Raw genomic sequence first — 19,531 nt, 5'->3', positions numbered from 1 at the left:
TAAATGTTGTAATTGTACCAGCCTCCACCATTTCATCTGGCAGCTCATTGCATACACACCACCCTCTGCATGAAACAGATTGTTTGCAATGACACTTAACGCATTGCAAGCCACCCCCTCCCCAGGCCTGCGGAACCAAGTTCACATTCTGTCATAGAGATGGCCTTAGCACAGCAGTGTGAGGAGATCATGTTCATATGGTTTCTGTTTTCTGTGAAACTGGGACAAAGCCAGAATCTTAAAACAATAGCTGTATGACAGCTCAGTGCTTATCACCCGGTGGTCTTGTTTGTGAATGAACTGATCAGGAATGCTTAAAAATAAAATGTGAAACAAAGTCCATTGAAAATAAATAAACAAACACCAAGACAGGAAAAAGACATGCTGGTCTATTGGGCTTATGATGATTTTATCCATCTTCGTTATTTCTTTCATTGCTGGTATTAATGCTGTTGAATGCAAGCTTTTTTTAATCTAGTTTGTTTCTGTGTTTTTTGATGTGAAGCCATTTCTTACAAAGGTTACTAAACTTTCCATTGAATTGGAATTTCTGCAACTGTGAACCAAGAACTGAGCATAGACTTTCCAATTTCTGAGCACTAGGAATTTTCAGTAAGGGACCCAGCTTTATTTGACATTTTCTCAGAAGAATGAATTGAAGGATCAAGCCTGTTCACCTCCTTTCTCGCTGAGCCTGTTCCAGGTTCTCTCATTTCTTCCCTAGTCCCTATCTAGTTCTGGGTGGATAACAGACGCAGCTCCCCACATATGGTTGATTGGGACAAATGAATAAAAGATTGTAAACTTCCATTCATTTATCTTTCTGATTCCAGAGATTCAGCTGATAAAGTTGTCCTGAAGACTGGGAAATACGAAGAGTTGATTGTCTGTTCACATGAAGTCGCAGCCAGCACAGCACAGCTTGTGGCTGCATCAAAGGTGAGTGGGTTAAGGAAGTGAGACCTTAGATGTCCAGGGGGAATGGGGAAGAGGGTGGCAATTAGTCGTAGAGATTTACTGTGCAGAAACAGATCCTTCGGTGTCACTCCTCCATCTTCGTGTTGACCAGCTATCCTAAACTAATCTAGTCCCATTTGCCTTCATTTGGCCCACATCCCTCTAAACCCTTCCTATTCATGTACCCATCCTGAATCCTTTTAAATGTTGTAATTGTACCAGCCTCCACCACTTCCTCTGACAGTTTGTTCCATACGTGCACCACCACCGTACATGTGAAAAAGTTGCCTCTTGGGTGCCTTTTTAAATCTTTCCCCCTCACCTTAAATCTATGCCCTCTAGTTTTGAACTCCCCAATCTTAGGGAAAAGACCTTGGCTGTTCACCCTATCCATGCCCCTCATGAACCTATAAATCTCTATAAGGCCACCGCTCAGCCTCCGCTGCCCCAGAGAAAACAGCCCAGTCAATTCAGCTTCTGCCTATAGCTGAAACTCTCCAACCCTGGCAAAACCCTTTCAAGTTTCACAACATCTTTCAGTATTATAGGAATCAAATGAGAAATTGGTGCCATTGGAATAAGGGATAGTGTAGAACACAAGCAAACTGCAAAGGTAACCCTTCCGTTTTTCCTGTCAGTTGGGTTGGAGAGAATGTGATGGAGCAGTTTACAAACTTTCGGCGATGAATGGCTTAAACAAAAGCCCAGCCGCAGGGGATTCAGCAGGAATGAGAAGTGACCCAGTGTGGCCCATGAATTGATTGTAAATCCCGTTTCAGTGGATTTTCAAATTGTTTCCACTCCTCTGTCACATTTTTAGTCCTAGTTTTTCTACACTTCTTCTTTGACGGTTATTCGTTCATCCCCTCAATTCCTGTACTTTTTCACTTCACACTCCTATTTTTCAGGCTGCTGAAACATGTTGCATTTGCTGTACTCCAGTTCCCCTTATAAATTCTGCTTTTCCTCTCTCTACCCAGTTTGGTGTCCACCTTCTTTATGGTCTAGTTAAGGGGACGGATGCATTTTGCTTTCTATGAGACATTTGATAGCCGGGTACTCTAGAGACTGATGGATATGTTTTCCCACCTTAGGTGAAGGCTGCCAGGAGCAGCAGAAATCTCTCCAGACTGCAGCAGGCCTCCAGGCACGTGAATGAAATGACTGCAAATGTCGTGGCTTCAACTAAGTCAGGGCAGGAGCAAATTGAAGATAAAGGTACTGGGATCACATGAAGTTTGCTGGTTAACAAGGCTTTGGTGGAGATTTGATGTTTTGCATCTTGTGTCCACTTAGATTCTGTTACTAAGGTGCCTCTGTTTCTATGTTCCATAGATACTATGGACTTCTCAGGAATGTCAAGGATTAAACTTAAAAAGGAGGAGATGGAAACACAGGTAATGTAGACTTTGTTTCGGGACTCCCTTAGTTATGAAGCATTAAAAGGAATCGTTTGTGCATTTTTGTGCGGTGTTCCAGGACAGCAAAACAGCAATCCAAATTTGAAGCTCGACTTGTTAAAACTAAATTCTGTAATCGAGAATTAATATTGTCCTCATTATTTAATTGTAGTGGACGCATGGTTGTACTGAGTCCCATTTTTCCTGAGGGAAGCCTCTGCTAGTGTTGAATATTTCTCCATCAATTCAGAGTGCAAGGGATCGGGGAGAGTGGGGTTTGCGTAGCACATGTTGAATTTAGCAGTCGGATGGGATTAGGATTCTTTTTTAAACTTCCTCCTCCAGCTGCAGCTGGCCAGGTTGGGAGGCTGTCCGGCTGTTGGACAGGTACCCATGGGAGAGATGCAGGGCTAAGGGATCAGATTAGGGGGTTTGGGGGGGGTGGGGGGGGGGGAAGCTGGGTAGGATGCTCTTTAAAGGGTCAGTTTGGACTCAATGGGCTGAATGACCTGCTTCCAGACTTTAGGAACTTTATGAAAGCTTACAAATTAGACATACTCATTGGCCTGGTCCAGTATATGTCAAAATGGAGCTCCAGTGCAATCATTATTATTGGTTTCTTACTAGAATTTTCCCTCGACAGGGAGGACATTGATAGATTCCAGAGAGGCAAACTCAAAAGTGTGGGGGAAATCGGTTAACATTTTAGGTCCAGTGATCCTTCTTCAGAACAGTGTTCAACGTCACTAGACTTGAAATGTTAACTCGGATTTCTCTCCAAACGTGCTGCTAGGCCTGCACAGATTTTCTAGCACCTTCTGTTTGTTTTGTTTTCCAGCATCCGCAGTTCTTCTGAATTTTTATTTGGGGATACCAGTTGTTTGGAAGGTTTAAGAGTTTGATCATGAGGTTTCAGTGAAGCAGGTAGACAGGCTCCAATAGTTTTGTAACAAGATACTTAGCTGCCGAACCCAATTGTCTTTACGACCCTTTAACTGCCAGGATTTTTTGAGGCCCAGAAACATTGGCTGACCTGGATTAAATGTGAAAGTGCTGCCTGAATATGAGGCAGGCACCCTCATTGATAATGAAATGATAAACTCAGCTCCTCAGTGTGCTGGCACACTGACTCCCTAGTTAAAACTGCAAGTGGAAGCTTTGGAGGCAAGTTGCAGTTAGGATCAGGTTGATGTGGAGGTGCTGGTGTTGGACTGGGGTGGACAAAGTTAAAAATCACACACCACCAGGTTACAGTCCAACAGGTTTACTTGGAAGTTCTAGCTTTCACATGTACCTTCATCAGGAGTAGTGCTCTGAAAGCTAGTACTTCCACATAAACCTGTTGGACTGTAACCTGGTGGTGTGTGATTTTTAACCAGGATCCGGTTGGACACTGGTGAGGGCCAGAACCACCAGTCACAAAGTGCACTCCCTCCTGGGCACTCCCTTGCATGTGCAGAAGCCAAAGTGTCTACAAGACAAGCTGAGGCCTAGCTGGCCTATGCAGCTTCTACTGGCTTAGAAACACTTACCATTTCCATCTTCCTATAGCTCTGATGAAAGGTCATTAACCTGAAACTTAAGCTGTATTTCTCTCTTTTTTTACGTTTTTAGTAATTTTAATTTCAAATTTCTAGCATTTTGCTTTCGTATTTATGAACCTATTTCTTTTTACACAAGTGTTTTGTAGTACTGCTGGATTTAATTTGGAGATTATTGAAAATATGATGGAAGCCAACAACAGATGGAGATTTACTTCTCAAACTCAAGTATTCCCTTTTCCCTGTCCCTCTAGACTAGCTCAGGCCTGAGTAGGATTTGAGCATGCCAAGCATTTTCTGAATAATATTAGATGTTGTGTTAGTAAGGAAAGGGGGTTTAGATTATACTGCCTTAAATGTCAAGGAAAAATCAGTAATGGTTCCTAAAATAGGCCTCCATTGTGTTTAATTGGAAGAACTGTTACCAGATGATATTGTCAGGGAGGATGGGTGAGGACGTTAAGAACATTCACAATTGAGACACATTTAAGAGACAGCAGTTATGGATGATGTCATCATTTGCACTATAGAAAACGTCTATTTATTGCACACAGTGATTAACCATCTAGATATCAACATTAGAAATAGGAAAGTTTTGAATATTCAAAGAAAGCTTCTCATTCAGGGAATCCTAGAGTTCATTTGCATTCTGGACTATGGAAGCTGGTTGTATTGATTGGCAGGTTGCAGCCAAACCATTGATCTCTCCACCTCCCGATGCTGCCTGGCTTGCTGTGTTCTCCCAGTCTCCTGCTGGTTTACTTTAGATTCCAGCATCTACAGTTTTTCTGTCTCTTGTCAGCCAATCAACAGGAAACCCTCATTAATGATATTGTTGCAATTCCTCTCTACTCACTCGCCCTCTTTACATTTTCAAAATAGCCACCTCGATCGAACTCTGGTCTTGAGGAACTTGCCTATGTTGGCATTAGACGTACTGTTGAATTGCTTGCGACATTGTGAAATAGGGTTTGGCAATGACATCAGTATATGTTGAAATTTCTGGTTTACGTCACTTGTCTATGTTATCATTCTTCCTCCTCCTCCTCCTCCTACACAAACAAAATCTAGTTTGCCCAATTTTTTTTCAAGTTAAGCTTTTGAGTCTTTCTCCCTGATTCCAAATACCTGGGGAATATTATGTCATAGCACTCGAGAGATTTGAAATCTCTAACTGACCACTTTCTAACCTCCATCCAGGTGAAAGTGTTGGAGCTGGAAAATAAACTGCAGCAGGAGAGAATGAAACTGGGAGATTTAAGGAAGAAACACTATGACCTGGGAGGAATGTGTGATGAAATATTGGAGGATGAAAAGCCACCTTCTAAACCGGAAATTTCCAAGAAGCCACCACTTTCCCAAAAACCCAACATCCCAGCAAAGAAGGATACTCAGGCAAGTCTATTCTAACAGTTGTATTAGTTTCTGCAAATGGGATAGGAACATAGGAAATAGGAGATCGTGTAAGCCATTCAGCTCTTCTAGCCTGTTGTGCGGTTCAACTAGATCATGGTTCATCTTCTCCCTCAATGTCTGTTTTTTGCAGATATACCTTGGTGATTTTTAAAAACCATGTCTGGAATTCTATTGATCGCAGTCATGAACAATCCGTGACTGCACTTCCACAGCCCTCTGGAGCAAAGAATTCCAAAGGTTCACCACTTCCACTCTCCTCCATCTCTCCTCCTAAGGCACTTCCGCTACCCCATGAGCCCATGATTTCAGGGACCGGATTCTGAGGATTCTTAAATGGTTCATGTTGAGGGTGGGTCAGGGGAGAGAAAGCCAGAGATGGAGCCATTGTATTTATATAGCACTTTGTGATCTTGGGCTATCTCAGTGTTTCGCAACAAATTCAGAACTTTCTGAAACATATTTACTGCTGCAAAGTGTGAGACACGCAGCAGGTTCTCACAGAGTACCATGTTACATTTATTGTTCAAACTGACTTTCTTATTAATTCATGCGATGTGGCTTGCAGGTGGTGGTCAAACTTTGGAAAAGGTAGAACATAAAACAGCACAGCACACTACAGGCCCTTCTATTTGTGCTGACCTTTTATCCTACTCACCCTCCCATTTTACTATCACCCATTCACCTATCCAAGAGTCGCTTAAATGTCCCGAATGTATCTGACTCTACACAGAATGGTGAGTGTGTGGAATACACTGTCAGCAGTGGTAGTAAAGAGCCAACCTTTGACATCTCTAAATCTTCCTCCAGTCACCTTAAAGTTATGGCCCCTTGTGATAGTCATTTCTGCCCTGGAAAAAAGTCTGACTATTCACTCCACCTGTGCCTCTAATCATCCTGTACACCTCTATTAAGTCACCTCTCACCTTTCTTCACTCCAATGAGAAAAGCCTTAGCTCCCTCGATTTTTCTTTATAAGAAATACCCTCCAGTCTAAGCAGCAACCCAGTAAATCTCTGCACCCTCTCTAAAGCTTCTACATCCTTCCTCTAATGAGACAACCAGAACTGAACACAATATTTCCAAGTGTTGTCTAACCAGAGCTCCATTTTTTTAAATAAACCCCACACTACTGCCTAACAACAGTAGTGTTTATTCATTTCCCAGCACCATGTCACATGTGTGCAGGTGTAGGACATAGTGAAGAACAACAATTGTGTAAATCTTTGTTTATATTCCACCACCAGGAAGAAAGGAAACACCCAAGTGACCAATGGCAAACAGTGCCCTTCTCAACAAAGGGCAATGCTAAAATGATCAAGAAAGGGAAGGAAAGAGCAGGGATTAATCAAAATGGAGTCAGAGGGGGAAAATAAAAACAAACACTCATAACTAGAGGTCTATAGAGCTGCAGCATAATCTCATGGCTCTTAAACCCAATTCCCCTACTATTGAAAGCCAACACACCATACACCTTAACAACCCTATCAACTTTGGTAACAACTTTGAGGACTATATGGACATGCACCTCAAGATCCCTCTGTTCTTCCACACTGCCCAAGAATCCTACTTTTAACCCTGTATCCAAACTCAACCTTTCAAAATGAATCACTTCAGATCTTTCAAGGTTGAACTCCACCTGCCACTTATCAGCCCAGTTTTGCATCCCATCAATGTCCCAGTGCAACTTACAACAGCTCTCACCACTATTCACCACTCCACCAACCTTTGTGTCATCAGCCTCCACCGTTCCACTTCCTCATCCAAGTCATTTATAAAAATCACAAAGGACAGAGGTCCCAGGACAGATCCCTATTGGGACACCACTGGCCACCGAGCTCCAAGCTGAATACTTGCCATCTTCTATCACTCTGTCTTCTATGGGCCAGCCAATTCTGCATCCAGACAGACAGGTTTCCCTGTATCCCATGCCTCCTTACGTTCTGAATGAGCCTATCCTGAGAAATTTGATGCTAAAATCCACTGTTTTATCATATCCTCAAAGAACTCCACCTGCCACTTATCAGCCCAGAGACATGACCTGCCTCTCTCAAAGTCATGCTGACTATCTTTATGATAACTTGGAAAACCATAGTTTGATTAAATAGTATTTCAGAATCCTCTCCAATAATTTGCCTACCACAGATGTAGGACTGACTAGCATGTAATTCCCAGGATTACGCTATTCCCTTTCTTGAACAAGGGAATAACATTTGCCACCCTCCAATCATCTGGCACGACTCGAGTGGACAATGAGGATACAAAGATCAATCGCCAAAGGTGCAGCAATCTCTTCCCCGCTTCCTGTAGTAACCTAGGGTATATCCCACCTGGTCCAGAGGACTTGCCTATCCTTACATTTTTCAAAGTTTTCAGCACATCCTCCTTCTTAACATCAACCTATTTGAGCATATCAGCCTATTTCGTGCTGTCCTCACAAACAAGGTCCCTCTCACTACTGAATATTGAAGGAAAGTATTCATTAAGGACCTCCCCTACCTCCTCCAACTCCAGGCATAAGTTCCCTCCACTATCCCTGATTGGCCCTACCCTCACCCTGGCCATCCTCTAGTTTCTCACCTATGTGTACAATGCCTTATGGTTTTCCTTATTCCTACCCGCTAAAGCTTTTTCATGCCCTTTCTAGCTCTCCCAAGTCCATTATTCAGTTCTTTCCTGGCTAACTATCTTGTAACCTTCTAGAACCCGGTCTGATCTTTGCATCCTCAACCTTAAGTAAGCTTCTTTCTTCTTGACTAGATGTTCCCTTGTCACCCAAGGTTCTTTCAACCTGCCATCCCTTCTTTGCCTCAGTGAGTGAGTCAAACCTATCCAGCACTATCAGCAAGTGCTCCCAAAACAACCTCCACATTTGTCATGCATTTTCCTGAGAACATCGGTTCCCAATTTAGACACTCTGGTTCCTGCCTAATAGCATTCTAATTCCCCCTCCCCCAATTAAATACTTCCCATTACAGTCTGCTCCTATCCCTCTCAATGATTACAGTAAAGGTTAGGGAGTTGTGATCACTATCACCAAAATGCTCTCCCACCAAGAGATCTGACACCTGGCCTGGTTCGTTGCCGAGCACCAAATCCAATATGGCCTCCCCTCTCATCGGCCTATCCACATATTGAGTCAGGAACCCTTCCTGGACACCTACAAAAATTGCTCCATCCACATTATTTGAACTAAGGAGGTTCCAATCAATATTAGGCAAGTTAAAGTCACCCATGACAATAACCGTTACTTCTGCACCTTTCCAAAATCTGCCTCCCAATTTGCTTCTTCATAACTCTGTTGCTACTGGGTGGTGGTGGGGGGGGGGGGGGTTCTGTTGAAAACTCCCAAGAAAGTAACTGCTCCTTTCCTTTTTCTGACTTCCACACATACTGACCCTGTAAACAAACCCTCCTCGATGACCTCCCTTTCTGCAGCGGTGATACAATCCCTGATTAGCAGTGCCACTGTCCATCTCTTTTACCTCCTTCCCTATTCCTTTTGAAACATCTAAACCCTGGAACATCCAACAACCATTCCAGCCCCTGTGATATCAAAGTCTCTGATGGACACAACATCATAGTTCCAAGTACTGATCAATGGTCTAAGTTCATGACCCTTATTCCTGAAACCTCTTGCATTAAAATAGTCACATTTCAACCCAACGCACTGACTGCAACATGGCCTTATCAACAGTCTATCCCACCTCAGATTCTCTGCATGCTGTATCTGCCAGTTCACCAGCAACTTCATCCTCTGCTCTGTAGCTCCAGTTCCCATTCCCCGAACAAACCCTCCAGAAGAGGTCTAGCTCCTGCCCAGCATATTAGTGCCCCTTCAGTTCAGGTGCAACCCATCTTCCTTGTACAGGTCCCACCTTCCCCAGAAGGTATCCCAATGATCCACATAGAGTCACAGAGATGTACACCATGGAAACAGACCCTTACGTCCAACTCGTCCACGCGGAACAGATATCATAACCTAATAAAGTCCCATTTTCCAGCACTTGGCCTCTGCATGAAAAGGTTGCCTGTTAGGTGTGTTTTATATCTTTCCCCTTTCACCCTAAACCTATGCCCTCTAGTTCTGGACACCCCACCCCAGGGAAAATACCTTGTCTATTTATCCTATCCATGCCCCTCATGATTTTATAGACCTCCAAGATTAGACATGAGTTAGGAAGCATGGACTGGGAGCAATTGTTCCATGGTAAAGGCACTATAGACATGTGGAGACTGTTTAAGGAACAGTTGTTGCGAGTGATGAATAAATATGTCCCTCTGAGACAGGCAAGAAGGGGTAAGATAAAGGAACCTTGGATGACGAGAGCGGTGGAGCTTCTCGTCAAAAGGAAGAAGGTAGCGTATATAAGGTGGAGGAAGCTAGGGTCAAGCTCAGCTCGAGAGGATTACAGGCAGGCGAGGAAGGAGCTCAAAAATGGTCTGAGGAGAGCCAGGAGTGGGCACGAGAAAGGCTTAGCAGAACGGATTAGGGAGAACACAAAGGCATTTTACACTTATGTGAGGAATAAGAGAATGGTCAAAGAAAGAGTAGGGCCGATCAGGGATAGCATAGAGAACTTGTGTGTGGAGTCTGAGGAGGTAGGGGAAGGCCTAAATGAGTTTTTTGCTTCTGTCTTTACGAAAGAAACAAACTTTGTAGTGAATGAAACCTTTGAAGAGCAGGTGTGCATGCTGGAATGGATAGAGATAGAGGAAGCTGATGTGCTGAAACTTTTGTCAAACATTAAGATTGACAAGTTGCCAGGCCCGGACCAAATTTGTCCTCGGCTGTTTTGGGAAACGAGAAATGCAATTGCTTCACCACTTGCGAAGATCTTTGCATCCTCGCTCTCCACCACTGGAGTCGTACCTGAGGACTGGAGAGAGGCAAATGTAATTCCTCTCCAAGAGAGGAAATAGGGAAATCCCCAGCAATTACAGACCAGTAAGTCTCATGTCTGTCATATGCAAGGTGTTAGAAAGGATTCTGAGGGACAGGATTTATGACCATCTGGAAGAGCATGGCTTGATTAAATGCAGTCAACACTGCTTTGTGAGGGGCAGGTCATGCCTCACAAACCTTATTGAGTTCTTTGAGGATGTGACGAGAAAAGTTGATGAGGGTCCAGCTGTGGATGTGGTGTATATGGACTTTAGCAAGGCATTTGATAAGGTTCCCCATGGTAGGCTCATTCAGAAGGTCAGGAGGAATGGGATACAGGGGAACTTAGCTGTCTGGATACAGAATTGGCTGGCCAACAGAAGACAGCAAGTGGCAGTAGAAGGAACATATTCTGCCTGGAAGTCAGTAGTGAGTGGTGTTCCACAGGGCTCTGTCCTTGGGCCTCTGCTGTTTGTAATTTTTACTAATGACTTGGATGAGGGGATTGAAGGATGGGTCAGCAAGTTTGCAGATGACACAAAGGTTGAAGGTGTCGTTGACAGAGGGCTGTTGTAGGCTGCAGCGGGACATTGACAGGATACATAGATGGGCTGAGAGGTGGCAGATGGAGTTCAACCTGGCTATATGTGACGTGATGCAGTTTGGAAGGTTGGATTTGAAAGCTGAGTACAGGATTAAGGATAGGATTCTTGGCAGTGTGGAGAAACAGAGGGATCTTGGTGTGCAGGTACATAGATCCCTTAAAATGGCCACCCAAGTGGACAGGGTTGTTAAGAAAGCATATGGTGTTTTGGCTTTCATTAACAGGGGGATTGAGTTTAAGAGTCGTGAGATCTTGTTGCAGCTCTATAAAACTTTGGTTAGACCGCACTTGGAATACTGCGTCCAGTTCTGGTCGCCCTATTATAGGAAAGATGTGGATGCTTTGGAGAGGGTTCAGAGGAGGTTTACCAGGATGCTGCCTGGACTGGAGGGCTTATCTTATGAAGAGAGGTTGATTGAGCTTGGACTTTTTTCATTGGAGAAAAGGAGGAGCAGAGGGGACCTAATTGAGGTATACAAGATAATGAGAGGCATAGTCTCTGGCTATCGACTCTATCTATTTCCCAGGGCAGAAATGACTAACACGATGGGTCATAGTTTTAAGCTGGTTGGAGGAAAGTATAGAGGGGATGTCAGAGGTGGGTTCTTTACACAGTTGAGAGAGCATGGAATGCGTTGCCAGCAGTTGTGGAAGCAAGGTCATTGGGGACATTTAAGGGACTGCTGGACATGCAAATGGTCACAGAAATTTGAGGGTATATACATGAGGATCAATGGTCAGCACAACATCGTGGGCTGAAGGGCCTGTTCTGTGCTGTACTGTACTAAGGTTACCCCTCAACCTCTGACGGTCCAGGGAAAACAGCCCCAGCCTATTCAATCTCTCCTTTTAGCTCAAATCCTCCAACCCTGGCAACATCCTTGTAAATTCTTTCTGAACCCTTTCGAGTTTCACAACATCCTTCCAATAGGAAGGAGACCAGAATTGCATGCAACATTCCAAGAGCAGCCTAACCGATGTCCTGTACAGCTGCAACATGACCTCCCAACTCCTGTACTCAATACTCTGACCAATAAAGGAAATCATACCAAACGCCTTCTTCACTATCCTATCTACAACGCCACTTGCAAGGAGCCATGAACCTGCACTCCAAGGTCTTTTTGTTCAGAAACACTCCCGAGGACCTTACCATTAAGTGTACAAGTCCTGCTAAGATTTGCTTTCCCAAAATGCAGAACCTTGCATTTATCTGAATTAAACTCCACCTGCCACTTCTCAGCCCATTGGCCCATCTGGTCAAGATCGCGTTGCAATCTGAGGTAACTTTCTTTGCTGTCCAATTTTGGTGTCATCTGGAAACTTTGTAACTATACCTCATGCTCAAATCCAAATCATTTATATAAATGACAAAAACTAGTGGACTCAGCACCGATCCTTGTGGCACTCCACTAGTCAAAACAGTATACTTATCGTTGAGGGGGATGGCCACAGGGGGTCTCTGCACTGTCTGCCTATTCCCTTTTCCTCTCCTGACAGTCACCCAGCTACCTATATCCTGCAACTTAGGTGTGACTACCTCTCTATAACTCCTCTCTATCACCACCTTAGCCACCTGAATGAACTGAAGTTCATCCAGCTCCAGTTCCCTAACGTGGTCGGAGAGGAGCTGGAGTTGGGTGCACTTTTTGGAGGTGAAGTCAGCAGGGACACTAATGGTGACACTCACCTCTCACATTCTGCAAGAGGAGCATGCAACTGCCCTAGCCTCCATTCCCTCTGCTCTAAATTGCCAAGAGAGATGGAATAAGCAGAAAAAAACATTTACCTTACCAACCCTCCACTCGGTCTTTTTTTGGTAGGAGACATTACACACATGAAGGCTCATGAATTCAGCCAAAGCCTGAATTGCTCGGTTCGTGTACCTAGCAGTCCAAGTGTCAGCGTCCACTCCTGTTGAGTGCTTACCGCCTACTCACCTATTCACCAGCTAAGTATTCAACAGGAAAATTTATCTTCCCGACAGCCCCCTGGTCCACACCCTCACCACTCCTGCTGCTAGGGTAGTAGTGGGGTTGTACCCGAGCATAATCTTGCCTTTTGGTAATTATCCAATGTTGTTTTGCAGCTAAATGCAGCCGACGCAACTTATATTTCTCATTTACGAAGTTATCATTGAAGAAAGGAATGAAAATGTCTGCAGTGTTTTGGAAGGGGGAAGGGATGGTCTCCTCCCTGCTGCTCATATGACGGCAGTGTTACATTCCAGAAATGTACTTGTTCATTTTATCAAATTACTTGTTTTTAATCAGATTGCTTCCAATCAAACAAAAATAATTTGTTTGGAACGTAAAGGACAGGCATTAACTTATCACAGAATAATCACATTATTGTAAGCATAGATTAATTTACAGACTGGTCAAGTGGGTCAGAATGGGAGGAGCTACATCAAAGCAACTGTTCTCAGAGCAACTATTCATTTGCAGCCTTTGTGAAGAGAAATCTATCATAAATCAGACTGTTAGTAATTATATTGAAATTTTTTTCTACAAAGTTTGTTAAAGTATTCTGGTACACTTGAGCATTGCTGCCGGGACAGAAAATTTGACGATTTGCTGCAAAGTGTCAGCAACACTATCCATGAAGTAATGAAATATTAGTAAAATAATTTCAGAAGCTTTGTACATACCTTCCTGGGAAACTACATTTTTCGAATGAAATCTATCGAGGAAAGTCTTTTTGTAAGTGGATATTTTAATGGGTGGGGTATATTTATTAGGAATAGTCAAGGTGTAACAAATTTGCTACATAAACGGTCTTCAGCCATGTTTCTGAATTTCATGTATGAAAACATGTATTTTAAATGTGAAATTGGAAATAAATGGTTATTAACACTTAGCTGTGCTTGTTTGTTGATCTGACATATTTGATAGAATGAGAAAATCCTTAAGTCTACCCAAACACCAGATGGATCATTGCAGCCTCATTGTGAGGCAGCATGATGATAAATCTGCATCAACAAAGATGATATTTAACTCAACATGGATATGGATCTAGCCATCTTAGTGACATTAGCCAGAGTCAGAATTGGATAAAAACTCACCTCCTTCCTTTTGGAAGAGCTTTGAAGTGAACATCTGGACCAGGAGCCTGCCCAGCCACAGCAACACTGTCCAGGACATCCATACAGGCAGCAGTTGAGCAGACCAATACGGAATCTTCCCCACCCCATTTTGCTGCAGTGTCCCCTATTGGTGAACAGTTCTAAAGACACCATGGAGATACTGTGAAAAGGTAAATGGGGCTTAGAAGATCAGATAGATTGGGGGTGGGGGAAGAGACAGTGTTGACAAAGTGAGGTGACTGCAGTCGGACAAGCTAGGAGAGTGGGCCATGGAGTGGCAGACGGAATATCATTTGGAAAAGTGTGCAAATTTCACTTTGGTAGGAAGAATACACTATTTTCTATATGGGGAAAGGCTTCAGAAATCTGAAGCACGAATTTAGGAGTCCTACTTCAGGATGCTTTTAAGGTTAACATACCATTTCATTTGGCAGTTAGGAAGGCAAATGGAATGTTAGCATGTATTTCTGGTATTCTTGAAATTAAAGAGCAGAGGTGCACTGGTGAGGCTGTATAAGGCTCTAGGGCAAACTACATTTGGAATACTGCAAGCAGTTTTGGGCCCCATGTCTAAGGAAGGATGTATTGGCCTTGGAGGGGGACCAGAAAAGGTTCACTAGAATGATCCTGGGTATGAAAGGCTTGTGATTTGAAGATTGAGTATAGATCCAGAGTCCTCAACCAATGGAATTCAGAAGGATGAAACTTTGAGGATATTGAGAAACTTGGACAGCGTAGACATGGAGAAGATATTTCCACCAGTAAGACAACTAGAACCCATCAAGCTCCTGGTTTCCCTCTCCAATGACTTGTCAGCTGAGAGTCCTGCTACATTCGCAATTAACCTTGCAACTGACCAATTCTGGGGTAGCAGGCAACATGAACTGTAACCATAACAACAAGGTTATTTTCCTGGAATACACATGCCCCTTGATCTAAAAATATACCTGGTGACTGGAGTGAGTGGGTTAATGTTTTAGAAAAATAACAATTTACAAGTCACTAATTAGAACGTTCAGGGTGCCCATTGCTCTCCTGATCATTTTGTCAGCTGAAAGGAGATCACCATTATCTATTAGTAACAAGCTACATATATTTTATTTAGTATTTAAGAATTAAAATGTATCCAAAAGCAAAATAAATTTGAACAGCAATAATGCACTTCACTATCAATAACCCCAGGATTACAGAGGTCCCATTCTTGAGTATATTCCTAAGTCAATTTGTGAAATATCAAATACTGAAATCTGTAAGCACAAGTAAATATTTGTGTGTATTGGATATTTAGCATTAATCTGTGATATTCTTTGTAAGTCAGACATTCATAAATTGGGACCACCTGTTCTTTAAAATTCAAAAAAGTTTGCTTGTTAAGAATCCTTACCTGAGTCCATTGGCACTTCTGTGGAAAGCCAGCCTTGGTCATCACTCAGATATAGATGAGTGAGTAAAATATTATAAAGTAACATTTAAAAGCCATAAGATTTTAATTCAGGCACGATTACTTGTCTGTCCCTCATTCTCTGACCTCAGCTTGATCCCACATCTGGTCAATCCCCAAGGTTACTTTACTTATGGAACATTGGTCCCTTGTCCTCCTCCCTCCCCTGTTCTTAACTGTAACTTATACATTTATCATTTGCAAAATTTTCTGCCGCCAACTGAAACTCTTCCCATAGTAATGAATTAAGAATGGTGTGGCTTACTGAGCTACTAATGCATACTTGTGACCAGTGTCACCGGTTTCCCACTTCATCCAATGCAAACAAAAACTTTTTATCTATTGTATGCCTTGGGTCACATCCTCTTATTCAGCTCACAGTGTTGCTTGGCACGGAGTGGGTGTGGTTGATACACAGTGTCACCAGCAAGTTAAATGGCAACTGTTGGTTTTTTTGCTATGTAAACATAAAAGCTGAGGATTGGAAAATCTGCAATACCCAGGTAAAAAAGTAACTGCTGCCTTTCAGATAGGATAGGGTGGAAGTGAATGGTGCACAGATAGGAAAGGGATGATACTATTGGCTAGCGATATCCTGCCTCAGGAAAAAGCTGAGAACATTTGCATTAACAACTTAAAGCTTCTTTGCCTTGATGCCTTTAAGGTTGAATTTCTGCAGTAGTCATCCCAAGGCAAAGAGAAGTTGGACATTAGTTGGGCTAAAAAATTCAGAGCAGACATTAATAATGCTGGTTACGCATAAGTCTGATGTTACCTGGATTGGATGAGATGTCTCCACATCTACCAAGGGAAGGAAAGATGTTGTTTTGCTAATGCCATACTCATCTACCTTACACAATCTTCACACTCACTGTAGTATCCATCATTTGACTACATCCAGATTGACCCCCATTTCAGCAAAGTGGAAAGTGGCAATCCAAGTTTGAGACTTTTCAGTTCTGATCAAGTAGTCAAATTACTAATTTTTCTTTCATGGATATCGCATTTCCGTGTCCTTTACATTCTCCCAATGTCAAACACCTCTTCATTTGGGGCTTATTGGGATGGAAAATTTTAACCCTACGTTTTGAAAAATGGATGTGATTTCTTCTGCAGATCTTTACCTACTGTCCAAACTTGTCAGGCATACAAGGAAGAGGAGAATTTGTAACAGCTGAGTTTGTTCCTTGTAATAAGCTAGAGTTTTGTCGTTGTTAGCACATCCTTCAACCTCAAAAGCTAATTCTGGCTATCTCTAACCTTCTTCTGTCTTTAGTATTGCATCTGCTCTTTATTTGTTCTGAAATAGAGAAGAACTTATGAAACTGATCCAGTGTGACACCATTCACTTCAATCTCAACTGGTTTCTAATGTTTGTTTCCAGCAGCCAAGGTTTTTGGTGCTCATGCTGTATGCTCCAGTGAATCACACTGGAAGAACATCATTTCATCTTCAGACTAGGCATTTTACATCCTTCTGCACTTCATATTGAGTTCAACATCTTTAAACTGTGCATCAACTTGCATTTCCTCTCTTTTACTTTACTGGTTATATTCTACCATTTCTTCCCCTTCGTTTAGCTTTACTTGTTACATGCTCTGTTCTCCATGTCCTCTCTCCCCTCCCCTCATCCCAGTGGGACTGGCTTCTCTTTCCAGTCTGGCAGTTAGCCATACCAGTGGTCTGCTATTCCCACATTCCGATCACTTAACCCGAACTACAGAGGAACCTCTATTATCCAGCATTCGATTGTCCGAATATCAGATTATTCGGCAAGATCGCATGGTCCCAATGCTTGGCTAAACTATGTAATCTGGCATTCAATTAACTGAATGAAATACTTCCCACCAGTGTCCTTTGGATAATTGAGGTTCCTCTGTATTAACATCCTTTCTCCACTAGCACTCTGCACCCCATCACCATAACTCCTCCACCCCACCCCAACTATTGCATAAATGCTGTCCCCTCCACGCTTCACTTTAGCTTTCAAGTGTCATCTAGATCTGAAATGTTAGCATACTCTCTCTCCATGGATTCTGGCTGACCCATTGTGACCTCCAGCATTTGTAGTTTTCAGTACAGATTCCAACATTTGCAGCAATTTGCTCCTTTTGACTCCTCAATCCGTGTTCTAAACTTCAAAATTTAACTTGGTCTGTGTTATTTTACTTGGTCTTGATCTCAGGCCTCTTGTGATTCTGCAAGTAATCTGGTCACCAGTGTCTATAACCTTATGCTTTACTCAAAATATGAACTTACTAGGGTAAAATTGGAAGTATGTGTGTACACTGATTTAATATTTCTGACAACATTATGCAGCGTTCTCGCACTCACTTGCTACTTGAAACATTTGTCTGTTCCTCTTCTAGCCTAATGCCTGGAGTTTGGTCCCAATGTAGCCCCTGGATAAATCTTGCATCTTTACTGTCAATGTGACATTTCAGCAACACCAACTAACTTTTGATGATAAAACAGAAATAGCGCATGCAGATCCTAATCAAGGGCAAATGCTTTTAGAAAGGAGGAATTTATAAACTGGGATTTTGGAATCTCAGATCCATTCCCCAACATATTCAGCTAATGTCTAGAATGCTTTACCCTAATGCTTTGAAAGGCTTACACATTTTGTTCCCCCTCTCCCATTATGTTTACATATCAGGGTTTAGTATAATTGATGGCTGTCATCCAGTATCCCACTCAAGGCTGAGTGGAAACCAGGAAATCCTGTTTTGTACTGATGTAGCACTGAAGGAACTTTATCCCATTTGCTTTCATTTATGTGCACAGACTGTTAAGCAAAGTTATGACAACGCAGGAATTCAAGATCAGTCCTATCTTCACGTACTGAATATTGGTGAAAAGCAGAAAACCTGAACATTTTTTATCCCTGCCTCTGAGCACCTACAGCCTACTGCAGCAGCTCTAAAACCCAATCACGTTGAGCAAATAACAAATATCAAGCATTGCATACTAGAAAGCTCCAAAAGCTTAAGCTAGCTTCTGCATTCAAAGCAATCCATTGGGAATATTGCTAACACCGAGCTCCATTGAGAAAACTAAAAACAGTACACATCATCATTGTCACAAATAATTTTGTTGCAAAGAAAAATTTAGTTTCAACCTTTCATCCCAACTATGAACAATATCTTTCCCAAACAGTGCATTCCAAATTTATTTCATGTTCAGCCCCACACTAAACAAGATGTATATTTTCTGCCAAGAGTGAGACTGAATTTATTCACCTTCAGTGCTATTCTAACCAACTGTAGGCTTCCACAGAGTGCATTTATTCATTGAGCCATCAGGAAAATAGTTCTCATGTAATCTTACTGGTTCATAAATAAAATGTAATGATTTAAAACTCATCTGTCTCAAGTGTTATTGGATAAGACCTGGATGATTCCTGAAGGGCTTTTGCCTGAAACGCCAATTTTCCTGTTCCTCAGATGCTGCCTGACCTGCTGTGCTTCTCCAGCACCACACTGTCAACTTTAATCTCCAGCATCTGCAGTCCTCACTTTCGCCTGGTGTCATTGGATAAGTTCTGTCCACAGAGAAACTCCCACAGCTAATGTGATGTTCTTCCATGTTCAGATCCTAGTTAGTGCAGGTTTTTGCCAATCTTTGCCCATCAATGGAAGAACATTGGCATGATGGCTCTGTGGTCAGCACTGCTGCCTCACAGCACCAGGGTCCCAAGTTCGATTCCAGCCTCCGGCGACTGTGTGTGGAGTTTGCACATTCTCCCCGTGTCTGCGTGGGTTTCCTCCCACAGTCCAAAGATGCCAGGTGAATTGGACATGCTAAATTGCCCATAGTATTAGGTGCAATAGTCAGAGGGAAATGAGACTGGGTGGGTTACCCTTCGGAGGGTTGGTCTGGATTTGTTGCGCCGAAGGGCCTATTTCCACACTGTAGGGAATCTAATCTAATCTAATTAGACCAAGTGCCCCTCAAGACAATTGAAACTGCTCAAGTCCTCAGCCAATATCCAGCTTTTTTTAAAAAAAAGAATACAAACCTTAATTAGAAAGCACCCATACTTAAACCCTATGAGATTTCCCAACCCTATGGATTTAAACATGTAAACTTGCTGGTGTGTATGGGTCATAATTCAGTTAATGGGATGGTCATTCAGGACTCTAATTTTATCCCCATATTTATCCTGGATGTGCTAACTTCATCTTTGCTTTCATTCAACCTGCCAC

At 42.7% G+C, this 19,531-nt stretch overlaps 1 protein-coding gene across 1 annotated transcript in view; it reads left to right on the top strand.

The window, feature by feature from the left end:
- hip1rb (huntingtin interacting protein 1 related b) overlaps nt 1-13,656 on the top strand; it is a 142,065-nt gene extending 128,409 nt beyond the window's left edge. The window contains exons 28-32 of the mRNA XM_072587407.1: nt 834-939; nt 2,052-2,175; nt 2,293-2,354; nt 5,099-5,293; nt 12,887-13,656. Coding sequence (XP_072443508.1) covers nt 834-939; nt 2,052-2,175; nt 2,293-2,354; nt 5,099-5,293; nt 12,887-12,937 — 538 coding nt within the window. The 3' untranslated portion in view covers nt 12,938-13,656. The remainder of the gene's footprint in view (nt 1-833; nt 940-2,051; nt 2,176-2,292; nt 2,355-5,098; nt 5,294-12,886) is intronic.
- Nucleotides 13,657-19,531: the final 5,875 nt, after the last annotated feature.

This window comes from Chiloscyllium punctatum, chromosome 17, assembly GCF_047496795.1.
Source record: "Chiloscyllium punctatum isolate Juve2018m chromosome 17, sChiPun1.3, whole genome shotgun sequence".
In the NCBI taxonomy this organism is placed as follows: Eukaryota; Metazoa; Chordata; class Chondrichthyes; order Orectolobiformes; family Hemiscylliidae; genus Chiloscyllium; species Chiloscyllium punctatum.
Note: the sequence above shows the minus strand (reverse complement) of the source record. Positions and strands in the feature narration are given on the sequence as shown.